This window comes from Photinus pyralis, unplaced genomic scaffold (assembly GCF_008802855.1).
Source record: "Photinus pyralis isolate 1611_PpyrPB1 unplaced genomic scaffold, Ppyr1.3 Ppyr1.4_LG9, whole genome shotgun sequence".
Taxonomy (NCBI): Eukaryota; Metazoa; Arthropoda; class Insecta; order Coleoptera; family Lampyridae; genus Photinus; species Photinus pyralis.
In genome coordinates, this window is record NW_022170878.1 from 14,938,338 (window position 1) to 14,961,820 (window position 23,483).

General features: G+C 38.3%; 1 protein-coding gene across 2 annotated transcripts; it reads left to right on the forward strand.

Annotated features, from left to right (window-relative positions):
- Window positions 1-1,532: 1,532 nt before the first annotated feature.
- On the forward strand, window positions 1,533-20,961 carry LOC116181214 (G-protein coupled receptor 52). 2 transcript variants are annotated; one of them, XR_004147216.1, is made up of 3 exons: window positions 1,533-1,829; window positions 13,716-14,697; window positions 19,753-20,961. XR_004147216.1 is itself a non-coding variant. In XM_031501511.1 (2 exons), the coding sequence occupies exons 1-2, from the start codon at window positions 1,658-1,660 to the stop codon at window positions 14,552-14,554; spliced, it is 1,011 nt and encodes a 336-aa protein (XP_031357371.1). In that variant the 5' UTR covers window positions 1,533-1,657; the 3' UTR covers window positions 14,555-14,983. The 2 variants fall into 2 exon arrangements, 1 of the variants encoding a protein (XP_031357371.1); XM_031501511.1 differs by lacking the exon at window positions 19,753-20,961 and having other exon boundaries at window positions 13,716-14,983.
- The last annotated feature ends 2,522 nt before the right edge of the window (window positions 20,962-23,483 follow it).

Sequence of the window (23,483 nt, forward strand, 5' to 3'; positions counted from 1 at the left end):
CATTGTATAAGAACATTTTTTCCGGATCGATCTGAGACAATTTTTTCTTCGGGGCTCAAAAAAAGGCAATTACCTTCCTTTTTTACCAAAAATCGACTACACCAAAAATTCTCGGGAAAACACTTTTTCTTATTAATTTGGGTGCGTAGAATCCAAATCAATTTGAACTTTTTCGATCAGATTTCTCAATCAAAAGTTATAGACTAGAAAAGAATTCAAAGGGCTGTAACTTTTGAACTAGTAGCCCAATCTTGAAACTGTTTGAAATTATGGATTCTACAGGCCACATTCTATAAGAAAATTTTTTTTCCGGGTCGATCTGAGACAATTTTTTCTTCGGGGCTCAAAAAAAGGCAGTTATTACCTTCCTTTTTTACCAAAAATCGACTACACCAAAATTCTCGGGAAAACACTTTTTCTTATTAATTTGGGTGCGTAGAATCCAAATCAATTTCGTACTTTTTCGATCAGACTTCTCAATCAAAAGTTATAGACTAGAAAAAAATTCAAAGGGCTGTAACTTTTGAACTAGTAGCCCAATCTTGGAACTGTTTGAAATTATGGATTCTACAGGCCACATTCTATAAGAAAATTTTTTTCCGGATCGATCTGAGACAATTTTTTCTTCGGGGCTCAAAAAAAGGCAGTTAATTACCTTCCTTTTTTACCAAAAATCGACTACACCAAAAATTCTCGGGAAGATACTTTTTCTTATTAATTTGGGTGCGTAGACTCCAAATCAATTTGTACTTTTTCGATCATACCTCTCAATCAAAAGTTATAGACTAGACTAGAACAATATTCGAAGGGCTGTAACTTTTGAACTAGTAGCCCTATCTTGGAACTGTTTGAAATTATGGATTCTACAGGCCACATTCTATAAGAAAATCTTTATCCGGATCGGAGACAATTTTTTCTTCGGGGCTCAAAAAAAGGCAGTGTTTTACCTTCCTTTTTTACCAAAAATCGACTACACCAAAATTTCTCGGGAAAACACTTTTTCTTATTAATTTGGGTGCGTAGAATCCAAATCAATTTGTACTTTTTCGATCAGACTTCTCAAACAAAAGTTATAGACTAGAAAAAAATTCAAAGGGCTGTAACTTTTGAAATAGTAGCCCAATCTTGAAACTGTTTGAAATTGTGGATTCTTCAGGCCACATTCTATAAGATCATTTTTTTCCGGATCGATCTGAGACAATTTTTTCCTCGGGGCTCAAAAGAGGGCAGTTCCTTTTTTACCAAAAATCGACTTCACTTACGTAATAAAAACTTAAAATGAAAAAGCTATAACGAACGTAGGCCAGTTTGGCATTACGTGCGCGTATCTGATACAAACCCGGTTCAAAGCCTCCTTTTAGAACCTTCCCCGCTTTGTTACAGAGCAAATACCACTGAATAGATGAAATGACAGGCAATTTGTAGCGACAGATAGGCCCACGAATGCTTCCTTTGTTACATAAAGCGGGAAATGTCGATATCTTGAACGGTTTTACCGTCCCAACTGACCGCAATCTTTTGTTTCAGGAATTCAGATGACTCAACGAGAATGCGGTCCGAGCGTCAGGTCTAGGTGATCCCTGCTAGCTATGGCGACGCGGCGCTCAAGCCTGAGCCCGCGCGCTTACATAGCAAAGGGGCCGACCCGCTAGTGGTCATGTTTCGTGCGAGCGACACCTCTACTATGATCATACTCAGCGACGCCGACGACGACACGGAACTCGTGTTTACGCTGGAGTCCCTCACACAGGCCGGAATCATCTTCATCATGGGCATCGCGATCATCGTCACCAACGTTCTCATAATCGCCACGTTTCTCAACTTTAGAGGTGAGTGCGAGTGAGTCCATCCGTCACCGTCGGAGAGAGGTTTAATGGCTAATCGATCGGGGAGGTCGCGTGATTTGGCAATTTTTGTTCGCGGGGACGCTCGTAAATATGCTCACTTGGACCGTAACGTTCGTGATGATGTCCAAATCAACGGACACGCCCTTAACGTCGACAAACGTGACCTTTGATTTTAATTAATTTGGACACGAAGACGACTCACGCTAATTAGTTGTTGTAGCTTGTCGCTTTGAGTTAGACAAGCTCGATTAACAAAGGCAGTCATCCGCGTTCCAATTTGAAATGCTGTCTAGAACGAAATCCTGCTTAGTATCGATCGGGTACGGAGAATCCGGTGCTCGTAATTCAGCTATTTGTTTTCATAAACGGCGTGGGGATTTGTAAGGATTAAAATTTGTGCAATCGAACTTTGGCACGAAAATAAAAGTATTTTTTATCTTGTCCAATTTATTTTAAATAATCCGGATTTGCTGAAATTTATTCCTATACTCTAAAATTTTAATGGAAGAACTCTAACTTACCGAGGTACTTCACTTCGTGCGTTTTCTGAATGAAAATCCTGAGAGCCGCTTTTGCAGGATTAATTTTAAATTTTTTCTGCTAAGCACCACCGTTACTTTTAGGGGTGCAAATGAAGTGAAATAATTTTTGTAAGGTGGGGGGCACTCCTCCAAAGTGGAGGAGATGGAGGACCTCAAAATAGAGCAAATTTTGGCCTTCTTGACGTGTTTAATCATTTTTTCTAATTTAAAACTTTCGACTCAGTTAGAACATTCTCACTATTTAGTATTAAATTCAGAAAAAGAAAACAAAAAATTTATTTTTTTCTAACTGGGTTGGACGTAATATTGTGGGAAAATTCCCTTTCCCGTTAAGGTAGAATTTATCTTTACAAAAATACACGACAAAACTCTAAACCATCAAATTCCACAAAGGAAGCGGTATGTACTAATTACAATGGGAAGAAAAACTGTATACCTTATGTATGCAGCATTAAAACTACCCTTAGTTTCGTTCAATCTTGTGATTATGGGTCGCCTCCAACGCACAATGGAAATGAGAAGAGCGGGTCCGGAATTTTGACCCTTAAAAATCTGCTAACTTTTAAAAATCTAGATAATTTGACACTTCTCAGAAAACAAACAGCCTTAAATGACGCAAAAATCTGCAAAGTAGCTTTAAGGCTCTCCCCAATGTTCGTTCAATGTATAAAACTCGATTGCCTAAGCTTGTCACAAATCGGGAAAGAGATCCCAGTCGGTCAAACCACTAACGCCTTTCCCCCACCAGAAATTCTACGCTCTTAATCGCCTTGTACAGCGCGTAGTGAAAGAGGTAAAGAAAAAGAGACAGAGGCAGAGCTGGCCATATTAAAAACTAGGCTATTTTTTAAAAAAATGACAAATTATCCATTTCTAATTTTACAAGGAAGAAAAGCTAAATCGTTCAAGCAAAAGTTTTTCAGCTTTTCATTTAATGTCTAAGAATGTGTATACCAAATTTGGTTCAGTCGTTTAGCCGAAAATGAGAGCGCAGAGCGACAGACTGACAGATAGACCGACGGACCGACAGACATAATTGGGATTTTTGGTCCTTTAAACGTTACCCTTGGCCCCCCACTGAGAGATTTCATAGTCGTATTATTTTAAAATGAATGCGCTCGTTATGCGCTCATATGCGCCACCGATAATAACTCTTGCGCCATTATCGTTTTTTAGAAATCCGAAAAAACATTGGGGGGGGGCAAGTGAACGTAGCCCCCCCCAGTACGTATTTTGTCCCTTGTAACTAGGTCACCTGATACATTTGGTTATGCGCTCAATTGCGCCACTTGAATTAAAGCTAGCGCCATTACGGTTAAGCCATAAAAAATTTTTAAAAAGTGGAGGGTCTAACTTAGCGTTTTCAAAAGTTATTTCCGGAAGTGCGTCCATTTTGAAAATATTTTACATCGATTCGGCCTTCGGAGTAACTCCTAAATACAAATTTTTAAAAACCTACCTATTTTACTTTCTCAGAATCGTTTAACTAAAGCTCCCAAAAAAACACCCTGTATAGTGTTTCTGAAACACTATAATGGCGCCAAGATTTTTGTTTACGGCGCATTTTAGCGCATGATGAAAGGTACGATGTAGTAGAAAAAACATGTTAAAAAACGTAACTTTTGAAAACGTTAAGTTAGCCCCCCCCCCTTTTTAAAATTTTTTTATGGCTTAACCGTAATGGCGCTAGCTTTAATTCAAGTGGCGCAATTGAGCTCATAACCAGATGTATCAAGTGGCACAAATACCGGTAGCAAAATGCGTTATGGGGGATTCCGTTCACTTGCCCCCCCCCCCAAATATATTTAAGGATAACCAAAAAACAATAATGGCGCAAAGATATCTTTTTACGGCGCATTTCAGCGCATACCTGAGAGTACAATTTCGTATGAAAAGATGTTAAAAAAAAGTAACTTTTAAAAACGTTAAGTTGCCCCCCCCCCACTTTTTGAAAATTTGTCACGGCTTAACCGTAATGGCGCTAGCTTTAATTCAAGTGGCGCAATTGAGCGCATAACCAAATGTATCAGGTGACCTAGTTACAAGGGACAAAATACGTACGGGGGGGGGCTACGTTCACTTGCCCCCCCCCCCAAATGTTTTTTTCGGATTTCTAAAAAACGATAATGGCGCAAGAGTTATTATCGGTGGCGCCTATGAGCGCATAATGAGCGCATTCATTTCAAAATAATACGACTATGAAATCTCTCAGTGGGGGGGGGGGCAAGTTAACGAACCCCCCAATGCAATACCTCTCGTAGCAAAAACGGCATGCGAAATATTTATATCAGTCTCCTTGTTGTCACCAAAAACCCCCGTGTTCCATTTAAAACCCTAAAGGTCATAAGGGCAGAAAACTACGTGAACTGTTGTGCCCCTAATACAGGTACCACGGGCACATAAGCCATACACTTCCTATCGCATTGTCAATCCTGATAAAAATATGGTTTAGAGATTGTTGTGTGAAAATCACAGATACAAATTAAGAAAAATGCTGTTCTCCTGATAAACACCTTGAAAACTGTTCGATTAAGACCACATAAAGGTAAGGATGTTTATTAAATTCCATTGGCCCTTCGGTTACTTCCTTCTGACAAATTTTGGTGTAAAAACTATTGTAATCCTGTTAAACAAATTGCTATAAATCGTGGTATCAAGACCACGTTTATTGTGTTAGGGGAGGAGCTGTTAATGAAGATGCTTTTTCTTTCGAATGCGTTGGCGACAGTAGCGTGGTATTTGTTTCTGGTACACGGATAAAGTTTTAGTAGTAATAACTCAGTATCAGGAGCACATGTAAGTTCCAATGCCAACTGTCAATGAAATTGTCTTCTGTTTCAAATGCAATGGTGGCAGGAGCCTATAAGATACTAGAGGCAGGTAGGTATCACTACTATTGATGTGCTCCTGATACACGCATATATATGTGGAAACAATGTTAGTAAGAACATAAAGTGCCAGGAACGCATGTATGGGTTAGATCAGCTGCTAATAATAAATTGCCTTCATTTTCGAATGCGATGGTGACAGGAGGGTAAACAGTATGCTAGAATGTGCTCCTGATACATTTGTCGAAACAGTTTTAGTATAAAATTAAGCGGTTTAATATATAAGTTTGATGTATTTTCTCTTGATGTACACAACTATATTTTGTAAATTTGTCGAAAAAGTTTGAGTAGGAAAATAAACTACTATCAGGAGCGTATGTCTCCTTCTTGGTGCCTCCTTCACTTCCCCTTCAGATCTTTTTTACCCCTCCGCCAGGTTTCTCCTCATGTCTCAAAACAGACATAAATGTAGAGATGCCAAAATCATGTAGCAACGTAAAAACGTTCTTTACACTTCCTTCACTTTCCTTCCGGTTTCTTCTCACGCATCAGGTATTGGTTAAAGATCTTTCTTCGGTTTTTGAACCAAAGTCAAGGTCTACGGTTTTCCGGTTAAGTAAGTGAGGAGTGACCTTGTTTTGTGGTGCAAGTTCGTGGCCTGGATTTTCCTTAGCGACGTAACTAAGGAATGGCCCTGTTTGTGGTGCAAGGTCGTTCAAAATGAAGAAAAGGTTATTGCAATGAAATTAATTCAATTATATCTCACAGATCAAATATCGTGCGTTTCTGATTGCACAATATTTAAGTGATTTGATAAAAAAGAAGTGCGAGGGTCATAGGAAAAGAGCGAAGAACTAACAGAAAAAAAAGAAGGGGTTGGATCAAATGGGAAGAAGAAGAAAGGAGTAACGTCACAAACGAATGGCGAGTTCTAGAGAGGCAGTAGGGAAAATGATAAAATAAATACCATCAGAACTGGACAGGATGTAAAAAACGGCGTATCAGAGGAGTGGTCAGTGAGGACCAGAGGGGGCACAAAGAATAAATAAATGAAAGAGACCAAGGTTGTAAGAGGGCGAGGGAGCAAAAAATGAGCAAGGGGGCATAGTGTCACGAAAAGGCGAAAAAGAGAAAAACCGTTTCTATCCATTGGCGGAAAAAGGCAAAGGCAGAGCAAGGCGGGAGAAAGTACGAGCGCGGGAAGTGTATTGAAAATGTAATGAGGGAATAGAGGAGAGAAGGGCGTAAAGCATAAGGGAGGCGGAAGAATAAAAGGCGAGCGAAAAGAGTCAAAATCAAACGAACAAAGGAGAAAAAAGCTGAACCAAAAGGGGGCCATAGGGGTATAGAAATAGGGGATTAAATTAGGAGTACCAAAGTGGCAAAAAAATAAATGCGCCAGTGTGGCAGTAGAAAAAATGCCAAAAAAAGAAGAGGAGAGTACAGGGTTAAGAGCGAACGGCGAGCAGAAGAGGTAAAATAGGGGAAAACTGAAGATGAGCATTAAACATTAGACCAGTAAAGAAGGAAAAAGAAAGGCGCAATAGACATATTGGAGCAGAAGAGCAAGAGATGAAGAAAAGGAGACAAAAGTAGCAAAAAGTAGGAGGGGGAGAAGTGCGACATAGTACAAATAAAGGTCTAAAACGAGTCCAAAAAAAAAACCATAAAAGTGGCAATAATATGTGGACGTGGGCCGTACAGAAGAGGGTGAACGAGAAGTGGACAGGATAAGAAACCGAAGAGAAGAAGGATAAAAAAAGGCAGTTCCAAGATTGGGCTACTATTTCAAAAGTTACCGGCCTTTGAATTTTCTTTCGAAATTGGTTTCTAGTCTATAACTTTTGATCTACGCACCAAAATTAATAAGAAAAAGTGTTTTCCCGAGAAATTTTGGTGTAGTCGATTTTTGGTAAAAAAGGAAGGTTAAACCCTGTCTTTTTTTGAGGCCCGCAAAAAAAATTGTCTCATATCGACCCGGAAAAAATTTTCTTATAGAATGTGGCCTGTAGAATCCATAATTTCAAACAGTTCCAAGATTGGGCTACTAGTTCAAAAGTTACAGCCCTTTGAATTTTCTTTCGAAATTGGTTTCTAGTCTATAACTTTTGATTGAGAAGTCTGATCGAAAAAGTACGAATTGTTTTGGATTCTACGCACCAAAATTAATAAGAAAAAGTGTTTTCCCGAGAAATTTTGGTGTAGTCGATTTTTGGTAAAAAGGAAGGTTATACACTGCCTTTTTTTGAGGCCCGCAAAAAAAATTGTCTCAGATCGACCCGGAAAAAAAATTTTCTTATAGAATGTGGCCTGTAGAATCCATAATTTCAAACAGTTCCAAGATTGGGCTACTAGTTCAAAAGTTACAGCCCTTTGAATTTTCTTTCGAAATTGGTTTCTAGTCTATAACTTTTGATTGAGAAGTCTGATCGAAAAAGTACGAATTGTTTTGGATTCTACGCACCAAAATTAATAAGAAAAAGTGTTTTCCCGAGAAATTTTTGTGTAGTCGATTTTTGGTAAAAAAGGAAGGTTATACACTGCCTTTTTTTGAGCCCCGAAAAAAAAATTGTCTCAGATCGACCCGGAAAAAAAAATTTTCTTATAGAATGTGGCCTGTAGAATCCATAATTTCAAACAGTTCCAAGATTGGGCTACTATTTCAAAAGTTACAGGCCTTTGAATTTTCTTTCGAAATTGGTTTCTAGTCTATAACTTTTGATTGAGAAGTCTGATCGAAAAAGTACGAATTGTTTTGGATTCTACCCACCAAAATTAATAAGAAAAAGTGTTTTCCCGAGAAATTTTGGTGTAGTCGATTTTTGGTAAAAAAGGAAGGTTAAACCCTGTCTTTTTTTGAGGCCCGCAAAAAAAATTGTCTCAGATCGACCCGGAAAAAAAATTTTCTTATAGAATGTGGCCTGTAGAATCCATAATTTCAAACAGTTCCAAGATTGGGCTTCTAGTTCAAAAGTTACAGCCCTTTGAATTTTCTTTCGAAATTGGTTTCTAGTCCATAACTTTTGATTGAGAAGTTCGATCGAAAAAGTACGAATTGTTTTGGATTCTACGCACCAAAATTAATAAGAAAAAGTGTTTTCCCGAGAAATTTTGGTGCAGTCGATTTTTGTTAAAAAAAGGAAGGTTAAGTATTCAAATACTATGCGAAGTATTCGAATACTAAATATTTGTGAAAGTATTTGAGTTACAAATACAAATACAAAGTATTTAAATACAAAGTATTTGAATATTTTAAAGGATTTGAATACTAAAAAGTATTTACAAAATCGAATACTGCTCAGCTCTGAGCACAGCTGGGGCAGAGGATTAGCAGGGTAATGCATAAAAAAATGGAAAATCAGGAAAAGAAGACAAGGAGAGAAGTAGTCGAATAGCAGGAGAAGAATTAATAGGGAAAACTAAAGGGACATAAAGTAGAAGAAATGCGGTGACCGGATGAACGTGAGAGGAGCTCAAAAAAAACAAACGGAAACGTAAAAGAATCAGTTAATAAGTGGACGTAGGAAAGAGAAATGGAAGAACGGGTGTAGAAGATTAATGGGGAGTAGGTGGATAAAGATGGCAGACCATTGTAATGAGAACTTTTTTAGAATTTTTCTCAACAAAACAGGTAAATTCGAGTTTTCGTGTTTTCAAGGGTGAACACCTATTTTAGGAATGTTCAGAGATCGTACACACAGAAAAAAAACTATTCCTAAAATATCCGTCGCATTCTAAATCTGACTATTCGTAAGCGTTACTTTAGATTGTCCGCGATCAAAAAAAAATTATTTTTCCAACCTTTCTAATTGGCAACCTTCCACGAGACAATTCAACTGTGTTGACGCACATTGACCAAAGATTAATTACTCACGACCAGCGAACGAAAGTCGCATTTGTATTTTTTTTAGGCATTTTTTTTCTGTTTACAGCCCACAATATATCATCCCCTCAAGACAACGCCCTAAATCTATAATATACTGCACTAGTTTCGCGCCGATGGGAAGGGCGGCTGTTTATAAATTGAAATTAACTAATTCTATTGAATGGAAACTCAGTAAGTTTGCAGGTTGGTAATCTAAGAATAGACTTTAATTTCCTCTAGAGTCTTTACGGGAACGCCATCGGTTTAGGAATGAATACAAATGGCGAATAAGAAATTGCATTCTATTGCCATTAAATTGCAAATAAATGACAATTTATTTTAGGATTAGTTCGAACTATTCAACCGATAATTTCTTCTTAGTTTATTGGATAGATGCGTCTCGCATATTTTAGACCTGATGCTTTGATTTTAGCATCGGAAACACACCCTGCCGGCAATGATGGGTTGATTAATTGCAAAAAGCAAACTGAGAATAGGAACATGGATCGTTATATCAAAAGTTAGATCCTCTCCTTCTATTCCTCTTCTACTATTCGACTTCGTGCTTTTTTCGTTTTTTCTTTTCCTGGTCCTCTACTTTTTTAATTTTTTATGCTCTAACATCTGGTGCCTTTTTACTCATTGCTAAGGTTGCTCGTTTCTTTTTGTGATGTGATCTATTACTCTTGCAATTTTCTGCAGTTCTTCTGCTCTTTCCCTTTTCCTCCCCGCCACTCGTCTGCTACACTTCTCGTTTACCCTCTTCTGCTCGTTCTCCGCTCCCTCTGTTTTTTGTTATTTTTTTACACTTTATGCTCCTGCACAATCGCTCCTCTCACCATACACTGCGCTTCCTTCTTTTTATGTTGTTTTTTGCTCTTTTGTTTTGCGTTATTTTTCTGTATACTTCTTCTTGTCTGTGCTTCTACTCCCTTGTCTCTTCTTTCAAACACTATCCTATCCCCTGCTCCTACTTTGTTTTCCACTCATGTGCTTTCCTGTCCATTCTCTGTTTATTCTATGCTCTTCTTTAAGCTTTTGCTTTTCTTTTGATTTATTTGTACCCTGCTCCTTTATTCTTGTTTATTTGTCCTATGACCCACATCCACTTTTCTTTTGCACGCGTCTTAGACCTTTATTTTATCTCTTATTGCGTCACCTTTAATGTCCCTCGCTTCTTGTCCTATGTCGCACCTCTCCTTTTTTGCTTTTTGCTACTTTCCTCTTCCCCTTGCTCTTTTGCTCCAATATTATGTCTATGACTCCTCCCTTTTTCATTCTTGACTGGTCTTCTAATTTTTAAATACCCAATCCTCTGCTCCAGCTCTGTTCATAATGTGCCATCCTCATCATCTGATGCTTTTTCTGGGCGTTCCTTTTGCTCCTCTGCCATTTACATTAACCCTCCTCCATCGCACGCCGTCTCCTCCACTACTTTTCTTTGCCCATCCATGTAATATGGTCTGATCATCTACAGCTTTCCGCTATTTTGCCTCTTCTGCTCGTCGTTCGCTCTTCATCCTGTACTTTCCTTTTCTTTTTCGGTATTTTTTCTACTGCTACACTAGCGCCCTTATTTTTTTGCGACTTTGCTCCTCCTACTTTACGCCCGTAAGTCTCTGCGATTTCTGAACCCCTTATATGCTCCCCTTTCGGCTCAGCTTTTATCTCCTTTCTTCGTTTGATTTTGACTCTTTTCGCTCGCCTTTTATTCTTCTGTCTCCCTTATGCTTTACACCCCTCTCCACTCTTCCTGTGTTCCCCAATAGTATTGTCAATACACTTCCTATGCTCATACAATCTCCCGTATTGCTCTTCCTTTGCCTTTTTCCGCCAATGGATAGAAACGGTTCTTCTCTTCTTCGCCTTTTCCTGACACTATGCTCCCATACTCATTTTTTGTGCCATCAGAAGCACACGATATATTTTTATCTGTGAGATTTTACAATTGACTCGGGAATTAAAGTACTCGGCCCCAAAGGACCCTCGAACTTCAATATTTTCTCGCCAGTAATGTGTCATTTTCCTGACTTATGTAAATAACTATTTCTACTCAAACTGTTTCGACAAATGTAGAAAATATAATTCTGTATCAGGAGCACATCAAACTTTTACTTATCGAGGAAAACTTTATCGACAAAAATGTTAACGTATCAGGAGCGCAACAATAGAAAACGATACTTCTCTACTCATATCGTGTACCTACCCTCTCACCACACTATCCAAAATTTCATGAAGAGGTACATGTGCTCCTGATGCCAAATTTTTACTGCCTATTTCCTACTACAACTTTTTCGACAAATATGTTTGTATATTTGATGCCCATCAATGGAAAACTATACATTCTTACTCATATCGTCTACCTCCTATCACTATCCTGTCACCATCGCATTCGAAATTGAAGGCAACTTTCTTATTATAGCAGCTGCTCTAACCCATACCCTTTATGTTCTTACTAAGACTCTTTCGACATATATATTCGTGTATCAGGAGCACATCAATGATAGTGATACTTGCCTCTTAGACACTCCAGCCACCATTGCACTTGAAATAGAAGGTAATTTCATTAACAGCTGCCATTGGAACGTGCATGTGCTCCTGATACTGAGTTATTACTATTAAAGCTTTTTCCTTAAATTTATCCGTGTACCAGGAGCAAATGAGAAAAAATACGTGTTCACTTATATTGTCTGCGCCACTGTCACCAACGCATTCGAAAGAAAAGACAACTACATTAACAACTGGTCTCCTAACACAATAAATTTGGTCATGTTGGTGTATGCCAATAAATTATAACTTGCATTTATCTGGTCTTGACACCAGGATTCAAAGGAGAACAGTTTTTACACCAAAATTTATGGCAGAAGGAAGTAGCCTAAGCGCCAATGGATTTTAATAAACTTCCTTATCTTTATATGGTCTCAATCGAACAGTTTTCAAAAGAGAAGTCTATCAGGAGAATGTTAGCATTTTCTGAGACAAATTTTGTATCTCTTTCACATCCTTTCCGCGCTTCTTTTCCAATGATTTACATCTCCTTGAACACATCCACCCCTTTACATTTCCACCACTCCCATATAACCTTCCTTTTTTACCAAAAATCGACTGCACCAAAATTTCTCGGGAAAACACTTTTTCTTATTAATTTGGGTGCGTAGAATCCAAATCAATTCGTACTTTTTCGATCAGACCTCTCAATCAAAAGTTATAGACTAGAAACCAATTTCGAAAGAAAATTCAAAGGGCTGTAACTTTTGAAATAGTAGCCCAATCTTGGAACTGTTTGAAATTATGGATTCTACAGGCCACATTCTATAAGAAAAAATTGTTTCCGGGTCGATCTGAGACAATTTTTTTTCGGGGCTCACAAAAAAAGGCAGTGTATAACCTTCCTTTTTTTACCAAAAATCGACTACACCAAAATTTCTCGGGAAAACATTTTTTCTTATTAATTTGGGTGCGTCGAATCCAAATCAATTCGTACTTTTTCGATCAGACTTCTGAATCAAAAGTTATAGACTAGAAACCAATTTCGAAAAAAATTCAAAGGGCTGTAACTTTTGAACTAGTAGCCCTATCTTGTAACTGTTTTAAATTATGGATTCTACAGGCCACATTCTATAAGAAAATTTTTTTCCGGGTCGATCTGAGACAATTTTTTTTCGGGGCTCAAAAAAAGGCAGTGTATAACCTTCCTTTTTTACCAAAAATCGACTGCACCAAACTTTCTCGGGAAAACACTTTTTCTTATTAATTTTGGTGCGTAGAATCCAAAACAATTCGTACTTTTTCGATCAGACTTCTCAATCAAAAGTTATAGACTAGAAACCAATTTCGAAAAAATATTCAAAGGGCTGTAACTTTTGAACTAGTAGCCCACTCTTGGAACTAGTTGCCATCTACATCTCTTGATCTCCACACTATTTCACATTTCCCCTTAGGAGGCAACTTCTTTAACAAATTCCTCATCATCCTCGCCCCAACTCTTCCCGATTGATAATAGTCTTGCGCATTGCAGAACCATTGTTGGCCATAGATATCCCTTGCCAGCCGCTACTATAGAAATCGAGTCGCCATTGAAGCGCCATCCAGTTCATAAAAGATTAGTCACCGTCGACAAGGAAGGAAAGTGGATGTGACGCGTTCTTACCGAAAAATGTGATGTGCCTACATCGCAGGAAATTCTCGAGAACATTCCGTGATATTTCTAGAAACCTTCTATATTGCTGTGAGCAACAAACGGTCAATAAAGTCACTCGCAACAATAATATTAAGATGAAAGGATCGTAATTTGTGCTCAGTGATACAAAACTGTTCATTTAAACACAAAACGAATTTATTCGATAATTGCTGCAATAAAAAGGGACAAGTACCGCGCATGCAAGCGCTCGATCTAAGTTTTCTCTTATTACACTTTATAATCACAAAAGTCTTTAGCATCTACATTCGAAAACCCGGAAGCAGTGCTATAACCCGCGCGCACCTGCTTAATTAACCTTTAGCGATAAGCGCAACTCTTATCTACGACCGGAGAAAAACATGAGATACACTTTTTAAATATTACGTGTATTCAAAACCAGCGACCAAAATTACGCCGAAAACTCGAAGATTCTCTTATGGACTTTACTTTCAGGTCACGCCGAAGTAATCAACTGTTACCTGCTGTCGCTGGCCGTCGCCGATCTGCTATGCGGACTACTCGTCGTGCCGCTTTCGGTCTACCCGGCGCTGGTACAACGATGGGTCTACGGGGACATCCTCTGCAGCCTCGTCGGCTACCTGGAGGTAACGCTTTGGGCGGTGACCGTGTACACCTTCATGTGGATAAGCGTCGATCGGTACCTGGCCGTACGAAAACCGCTGAGGTACGAGACGATCCAGACGAAGACGCGCTGCCAGTGCTGGATGGCGTTCACGTGGATTTCGGCCGCGATGCTCTGCTGCCCGCCGCTGCTCGGTCTGGAGAAGCCCGTCTTCGATCACGACGGTCACATCTGCATGCTGGACTGGGGTACGATGGCCGCGTACACGGCGACGCTGGCGATCCTGGTCCTCGGTCCTAGCCTGATAACGATCGTCTACACGTACGGATACATCTTCAACACGATGAGAAAGCTGCGGAACGGCGCCCCGCTGCACGACAAAGAATACGTGACCGCGTTGTCGGAGAATCTGTCGAATCCTAGCCATATTATGTCATTTGTGCTCGTTGTGACATTTTGGTTCTCGTGGACTCCGTATTTAGGTGTGAAGTTGTACGAGTATTTTACCGGTATCAAATTTCAAGTGCCATTTTTACATTTCGGTATCGTATGGTTGGGTTTTTTGAATTCGTTTTGGAAGTCGCTGATCTTGGTATCGCTAAGTCCACAATTCCGTCTCGCTCTGCGAATATTTTGCATGTCGATCTGCTGTCGGTACAAGGGGGGACGCATGCAGGCCGAACTGATCGGAATGGACGTCGACGACTGACTACTCCTCTCCTCCATCAGTACATACTTGCCGCGTTTCCGCATACCGATCACTGGCGTCGCGGTGACCGACTACGAATTCATCTTGGACAAAGTGAGGGAGCAGTTGACCGGAAAGTCGAAGAGAGACTCGAATGGACAGTAGTAAGTGGGACGCTTTTAGTGCGATCTTGTGATAATTGCTGAGTATCAGTATTATAACTGAAGAAATGCTTAGCGCGTGCTTGTATTCCCTGCGACATTCCAGTAGACGAGATGTAGCGTTCGGGGTCCTTTCGTTGATCTTCCACGACTTTCAAAACTATACCAGATCCATCTAAAATTGGGCTCCGCTAACTTAGCACCACCATTTCACATTTTTGACTAAAGACAGATTGCGCTAGAATCTCTATGGCTAGCGCCACTTTGAGTTCAGCTAGCGCCAGCTAGCGGCACAAATTTTAGAGCTAGCGCCACCCCCCAATAGTGCAGGGGGCAATTTTTCCTAGCACCACCATTTTGTTTTTTCGGGTAAAATTTTGACGTTTTGTGTTCTGCTGACCTAGCGCCAGCTAGCGCCACAAATTTTAGAGCTGTCATCAGCCTCCAATAGTGTGGGGGGAGGGGGCACCACCATTTTGTCTTTTCGGGTAAAAATTTGATGTTTTCTGTTCTGTAGACCTAGCGCTCAAGTTAACCTAGCGCAATTATAAATTTTGCAAAAAGCCACTTTTGGGGGTGGTTTATTAGCCTCTAACACCACCATTGTGCTCGATGACGACCAAAAGCAAGCGCTGCGCTGTGTTCTTTAAACGTAGCGCAGAGCTGGCGCCCAATCCCCAACATTGTGGGGGTCCTTTTTTTTTTATAATACCACCGGTTTGTTTTTTCGTGTACAATTTTGCTGTTTTGTGTTTTGCCGATATCTCCAGATAGAGTCAAAATCTTAAGAGTAGGCGCCACACCCAAGTAGTCTGGGACAGTTTTTCCTAGCTTTATGACTTGGCACCACTGAAATATTTTGGATTAATTTTCTAGTAAAACGAGTGGTGTGGTAGCTGAATCTGCGGCAAGTATTAAAATAAGGAAATACACTTCAATTATTATAGAACAGAACCATATTTTTATACGTTTCGCAGTAGAGACATTGGGACCTTGGTGTAGAGAAGCTCGAAAATTTTGTGGAATACCTGGGAAAACGCATTACCAATATTACTGGGGAACCCAGAGCTACCACTTACTTACGACAAATTTAAGTATTGCCATACGTGCAGGTAACGTGGCCAGTCAGTGTAATGGGGACCACGATCCCCATGGAAGAAAATTATCATTTATTAACGAGCTCCTAGCGAGTTTATAATTTTGCGGTGTCTGTCCGTCTGTCCATCCGTTAGCACGATATCTCGATAACGAATGGAGCGATTACGATAAAATTTTGTAGGTGGATTCTTTATCAAATTTGTAGATCGGAGTTCGTGAACTGGCAATGTAACCCAAAAAATAAGGAAGGCCCTTTCGACATCTCCGTGAGTTATGAACCGAATTGCATGAAATTCAATATGCGTATAGCTTTAGCCATATAAAACGCAATTCCAAAAATTGAGCCTAATCGATCAACATTCACAATGCTCTTTTCGCATTTCGACGATTTATAAACCGAATTGCAAAGTTTTTTTTTTATGAAGGATTTAAATGAAATTTGACACATAACCACTTGGAATAAAAGCAAATATAACACTAGTTTCAAAATTTGGTTTTGCGCATGCGCAGTGTTAACTTTCTTATTTATGGAGGCATTCAAATGAAATTTGAAACATAACCGCTTGGAATAAAAGTAAACGTTGGAAAATTAGTAGTAAGTTTTTCTTAAATATTTAAAAAAACTATACTATTTAGCGCGAAATAAAATAAATAATCTACAGTAAATTGCGAACAAAAATGGCCTCATATATAATCTTGCTAAATTGAACCATTCCAGAGTTACGGAGGGTGTAACAGTAGAAATTTTTCATCTTTTTTTTTTAGATTCTTTTGGAAAAAATATGAGATTATCACTAAGGAAACTATTTTTTTTGTTAAAACCGGTTAAAACAAATTGCGCTTTAGTGACCGGTGGTATGTTACTGATAAGTCCTTGAAGGAACGATAACCTTACCACCTTCTCAAGGGGGGCAATTTTTTCAAGAGACTTCCACTATGAGGGATAGTAATTCCTGGGGAGTTGTAGGATGTGTTGTTATTGCTCTCGAGTGTTCCACAATCTTGCATTCCCACTTCATCGGGTTCTTCTTCTCATGCAGCCACTGCTGCACCTGATGGTAAGTTCTAAATGAATGTTCTACCTGGTAGCTGGTGAAGTGGGGAGAAGCGAAGCCAACTTGAACGTATAGGATGCTTTGAAATAGCTTGCAAGTAACACTGGTAACGAAAACAAGCCAGATCTTCAGTGTTCTGTACTTCAAACATGATTTCATTTGTCCAGAAAATCGAAAAAATACGAAAAATGCCTACTTTTACACCCTCCGTAACTCTGGGATCGTTGACTTGAGCAAGATTATACACAAGACCATTTTTATTCACAATTTAATGTAGACTATTTTGGATATGGTACTTTTCTCGCCAAACCCCATAGTTTTCTAAATATTTAAGAAAAACACCAAAAACTACTAATTTACCAACTGGTGTAACTTTTTACCAAACAATATGTGGACTGTATAGAACAATTTGCAGTTAATGGGAAACTTTTACTTTTGATGTTTAGGTTAAGCCGTTTTGTCGACTAATTGCACCGTACTATAGTATGAATTTTTAATTTTAATATTTCCATATTAGGTACTGTTTCTTGTGAAATTTTTCTGTTTTGTGCTCTACTCACTAAACAATTCTTTTTGTAAGTCACAGTATTAATTTCACTACCACAGTATCGCGAGCTAAATCGTTTAGAACACAGCGCAGTGCAAAATTTGAAAATGTCAACAAACGTACCTACTCATAACCTATATAAAGTCGTTAAATCAATCAGCATATTTGTTAATTCTGCTAAAAAACAAAGAAGTAGTTCTTATATACTTATGTGTAATTTCCGTAGCTAACTAATTTTTATGGTGGAAATAAGGCATATGTATTTTATATGATTAATACACTCCATTAATATACGACCAATCAGCTAGGTGATTGTTTCAAATTCTAACCAATCAGATGATTTTTTATCTGATTAAACGCCACGTAGCTTTTTAACAGCGATAAAAATGCGTGTAGGAATGCGTAAAATATGTAGTGGTTGTAAAATTTACTGTCTTTAATTAATCTCCCTAAAATACACTCGATCTTGGTCAGGATAATTTTATTTTTAATTCACTCAAATTTTGTTGTCTCCTGGAGAAAACTCTCGATCAAAAGCATAATATTAATAAAATCGCTCCAGCTAAAACTGTCGCGATTTTCTCACACTTTTGGTTTCGAGTTTTTTCCGTTGCAACAAAACTTTCGTGTAAAAATAAAATTATGCGATTAAAAATCAAGCTCTTGTGTATTTACTCTCGATAAATTATATACCTATGTACGTCACGTGGACTACTATCTAAAGGTGTTTTTTTAACAATACAGATTTACCAACATTCACACAATTGACGCGCCTGTAAACCCTTGATGTGACAAATAATTTACAACTTTTGGGCATTCATAGAGGATTTAAGTAAGTTTGTACCTGCATACCTCACCGTCAGTTTACTTAGAAATGAAGGGTTACAATCTTGCTACTTTATATACAAATTTTAGTATGTTTATTGGAACTTTTTACTTTAAACAGAACGATCAATCCAAAAAGTAAAGGATTTCAAATTGAAATAATTTGATTATTATTTCCGACCCTAAGAGGGACAGATTTGCACATTGGGGTTTAAAAAAGGTAAAGAGTTTGACCATCCCAAATGCGGTGTCTGTCCGTTAGCACAATAGTTCGATAACGAATGGACCGATTACGATGAAATGTTGTAGTTGGATTCTTTATCAAATTTGTAGATCGAAGTTCGTGAATTGGTAATGTATCCCAAAAAATAAGTAAGGCCCTTTTGACATCTGCGTGAGCTTAAGCTATATAACACACAATTCCAAAAATTGAGCCTAATCTATCAACATTCACAGTGCCCTTTTCGCATCGACGTGTAAATAAATATAGAAAACGAGCTCCTGGGTATGGCTACAGCATGTGCAAAACCAAATTTTGAACTTGGTGTTAGTTTTGCTTTTATTTAAAGTGTATATGAATGAAATTTCATTTAATTGCTTCCATAAATAAGAGAGTTTTCAATCCGGTTTGTAAATGGTCGAGATGCGAAAAGAGTACTGTGAATGTTGATCGATTAGGCTCAACTTTTGGAATTGCGTTTTATATGGCTAAAGCTATACACATATTGAATTTCATACAATTCGGTTCATAATCACAGAGATGTCAAAAGTGCCTACTTTATTTTTTGGTCTACATTGCCAATTTACGAACTCCGATCTACAAATTTGATAAAGAATCCATCTACAGAATTTCATCGTAAACGGTCAATTCGTTATCGTTATCAAGATATCGTGCTAACGGACAGACGGACAGACACCGCAAAATTATAAACTCGTTATAGGTTACACACAGGTTAACTTGAGCGCTAGGTCTACAGAACAGAAAACGTCAAATTTTTACCCGAAAAGACAAAATGGTGGTGCCCCCTCCCCCCACACTATTGGAGGGTGATGGCAGCTCTAAAATTTGTGGCGCTAGCTGGCGCTAGGTCAGCAGAACACAAAAAGTCAAAATTTTACCCGAAAAAACAAAATGGTGGTGCTAGGAAAAAATGCCCCCCGCACTATTGGGGGGTGGCGCTAGCTCTAAAATTTGTAGCACTAGCTGGCGCCAGCTCTGACGAACACAGCGCTTGCTTTTGGAAATGATCGGACGCAATGGTGGTGCTAGCGTTAATATAGCACCCCCCGAAACTCAAAGGCTTTTTTGTAAAATCTATAATGGCGCTAGCTGCACTCAAAGTGGCGCTAGCTGGCGCTAGCCATAGAGATTCTAGCGCAATCTGTCTTTAGTCAAAAATTTGAAATGGTGGTGCTAAGTTAACGGAGCCTCTAAATTGTGCAGGTATGTGTAGAGTTGCATTCCTATAGTGTAAATTTAAGAATATGTAATTACAATTGCAGTCAATTAAAGTAGGTTGTAATCCCATATAGCGAAAATAAATTAGTGGGCATCGAGTATTGTTGAATTAACGATTAAGCCTCCATGTAGAGCTTATAACACCAAAATTTTTCAGGTTTGCATTTGTGCAAACAATGTATTATAGCTGATTACATGTTTTTTTATATATAGTAACTACTTAGATATGTAGTTGTAAATGCAACGAATGTAAGCGCGACTGTGGAAGGCAAACAGTCAATCGTACGGCTCGCTATTGGACAGAGATTATGTACCACGGAAGCAATATAGTCACTTTAACGCCGGTGTCACGACGGAGGTGCATAATGTAGCCGAGCGAAAAACAATCACACAATTTTTGCGCAAGTTTAGCCTTTATAATAGTATTTTTATATGGTAGGTAGAGTGTAAGTATAAGATTTCACTTATTAAAATAGCAACTATTTGACGTTCCATTATACTAACGCTTTTGTATTCTGATGTATCTATAACACTTTCAACGAGCATTTGTACGTTATGTCTTTAAGAAGTTCGGCCACGCACCCCCTGCGCGATAAGTGGTGAATTTTGTAAAATGTATTATCCATGTAACAGACGGCAAGCCAACGCAAATTGGCTACCTTTACGCCGTCTTCGTATATTTCTCTCGATGTCTGTTTTTTAAAGTTATATTGCTTATCAACGTTTAGGTTAGTCTAATTGTTCTAGCCGTTCGCATAATGCAATCCATTATTATGTATCCAGTTGGGTAAAGTATCCTGCTGAATCTATGGTGCAGGCGGCGATGTTTCCAAATGGCCTATTTTCAACAAGATGGTGTAAACTTGCTTGCAGATGCGTAATAACAGCTCGCTTGCTTTGTACAAATCACGTCTTTGTTAATAGTTATCCATTGGCGAGATTATTTTTGGTTTTGGATAATATTAACTATCGACGCCCTGGCCAAAAGTTGTCGACTGTTCCCTCTGCAAGTTATGCTTTCATTGTACGGATTTAGAACAGTATCTAACAATTGTTTACCTACTATTATAATATTGTACGTAGGTTATTTATAATGAATTATATTGAAGTTGGATGATGTGTGTAGTACATATATGATAATACTAAGGTTGTTATGCTCACGACAGTCTAATTTTGTACGTAGTTTAATAGTTTTGTATAATAGTTTTATATTATGAGTATATATTGAATTATTAAAAAGGTGTTCACGTTGTGTAGTAGCTTCAAATAAATATTTTCAATAAAAGGACAACAGACCTTGGCGTTATAATCTACAATGAACTGTTTCCCATGTCCCCACCCACTCCTTTACAATGTTGATATAGAATTTGGTTCTTCCGTGACAATGAATTACCGGTGCCGCATCGTGTACATTGCAATCTCCTCGACGGTAACACGAACTTTCAAATGTTGAAAAACTTCACGAAATACTGTCTTTTCTGGTGTATCCTTGCATTTTAAAAAAGTTACGAGCAAACCACAAATTAATACAACTGTTTGAATTTTGTTTAATGCGTGAATTAGGATGATTTTACGATTACGAACAGTCACATCTACACAGCATGGCGACAGTCTAAAATCAAATTCCACCTGTTATTTAGTTGTACCTAACCGAGGTTGTAACTATAAGGGGAAGAGCCGGCCCTGGGCCATAAAATATTTGTATGGAGGCAAGTCGGGCTAACTCAATGGCTTTGTCGTTACCTTTCGTTCCAACGTGCCCTTTGACTTATGCAAGTTCAAGCGTGTTGCTGCTTGCTCTAGGGGGAAACAAGTACCATTTTTGGTGTACACCAAAAATTCAAATTCAAAATAATTCACGTAAATTCAAATTAATTTACGTTAATTCAAATTGATTCACGTTAATTGACATTAATTCACGTTAATTCTAATTAATTCACATTAGTTCAAATTAACACAGGGGGGTACACCAAACATTCAAAGTTGTTTCCATGTAGAATTTTTCCAAGGCAAATTTTTACCACGACTAGAGTTTGGGAGTAAAATATTTCAACGGCGGATTTTTTCTGGGGACAAATTTTTTACACAAGTATACCAGGGAAAAATTTTCCAAGAGCAATTTTATCAATCTTAAATTTTCAAGACGAGAATTTTTCCAGGGCGAATTTTTCGGAGACGAGATTTTAAGTGCCAAATATCCCAAGGCGGCCTATTTTATTGGAGGCTAAATTTTCCGTATGCGAATTTTTCCCCGACAAATATTCCCAAGACGAATTTTGAGGGGATAATTTTTGTGGGTCAAATATTTCAAGGGCGATTTTTTTACGTTTCTGGAGACAAGTTTTCCACGCAAGTTTCTTGGGCGAGTTTCCATCCAACGCAAATTTTTCTTTGACGATTTTTTGGGGACCAAATATTCGAAAGATGATTTTTTCAACATTTTCTGTAGACGAATTTCCCTCGGAATTTCCATTTTTGGACGAATCTTTCAAGGGTAATTTTGGGAGCCTACATTTTCCGTAGGTAAATTTTTTGGAAGAGAATTTTTCCATAGTGAATTTTCTTTTCTTTATTCGGTAGGCGAATTTTTTAGGAAAGAAGATTTCCAGGAAGAACCCTCCCGAAAATTGTTGGGGGTGAGGGCCGGCCCGTGTGGCGCAATTCAGTTAAAGCTGAACTGTGGTGCTAAGGGTCCTTGGTTCGAATCCGGGTTCGGGTATGGGCTTTGAAAATGTATAGTAGGTTGGGATGATAGAGCAGCCTCGGCTGAAACCCCTCCCACTAAAAAATAAAGGCAAAATAAAACTTAAAAAAAAAATTTACGCAAATATTACGAGAGGAAAATTCATAGAGGCGAATATTCCCTGTATCAATTTACGGGTTGAATCTTGCACAAAAGCAACTTAAAAAGGCAATTTTTTCATAGCGAATTTGTCTTCGTAAGTCTTTGTGGGTCAAATATTCCAACGGAGCTTTTTTCTGGGGGCAAATTTTTCACGCAAGCATTCCAGGGAAAAGTTTTCCAAGAACGATTTTTTCGTGTTTAAATTTTCAGGACAAGAATTCCATAGCGAATTTTTCCACGGCGAGACGTGTTTTTAATGTTAAATATTCCAAGGGCGATTTTTTCGGGGCTAAATTTCCAGGACAAAAATTTGTTATAAAATTATTCCAGGAAAGAATTTTTCGGTGCGCATATCCCCAAGGCGACTTTCAAGCCTACTTCCGGAAGCGAATTTTTCCATAGGGAATGTTCCCAGAAGAAATTTTCCGGGAACATGTCTTCGAAGATCAAATACAATAGTAATTTTTTCGAGGCTACACTTTCAGGATGAGAATTTTTCTATAGCGAATATCTCCAGTGAGAAACGTTTCCGGGAAGAAGCCTTTAGGGATGAAACATTCCAAGGGCGATTTTTTAAGCGCAACCAAATTTTCTGAAGCGAATTTTCTGGGGATTTATAAGGACATTTTTTTCACGAATGGATGATTTTTTATAAACGAATTTGTCTTAAGGGGAACAAGTACCATTTTTTGTGTACACCAAACATTCAAATTCAAATTAATTTATATTAATTCATGTTAAATTACGAATTAATTAACAGTAATTCAAATTAATTCACGATAATTCAAATTCATTCACATTAATTGTAATTAATTCACGTTAATTCTAATTAATTCAGGCTAATTCAAATTAATTCAGAGGAGTGTACACCAAAAATTCAAAGTTGTTTCCCCCTAGTGCTTGCTACTTTTCTTGTCTCGACATGCGGGCTCCATTAGTTAATCTACCTTCTATTCTTAA

Coding starts and splice junctions, on each gene's coding strand:
- LOC116181214 (XM_031501511.1), top strand. CDS start 1,658: ATGTTTCGTGCGAGCGACACCTCTACTATGATCATACTCAGCGACGCC. Junction 1,830..13,715: donor CACGTTTCTCAACTTTAGAG/GTGAGTGCGAGT, acceptor CTTTACTTTCAG/GTCACGCCGAAGTAATCAAC.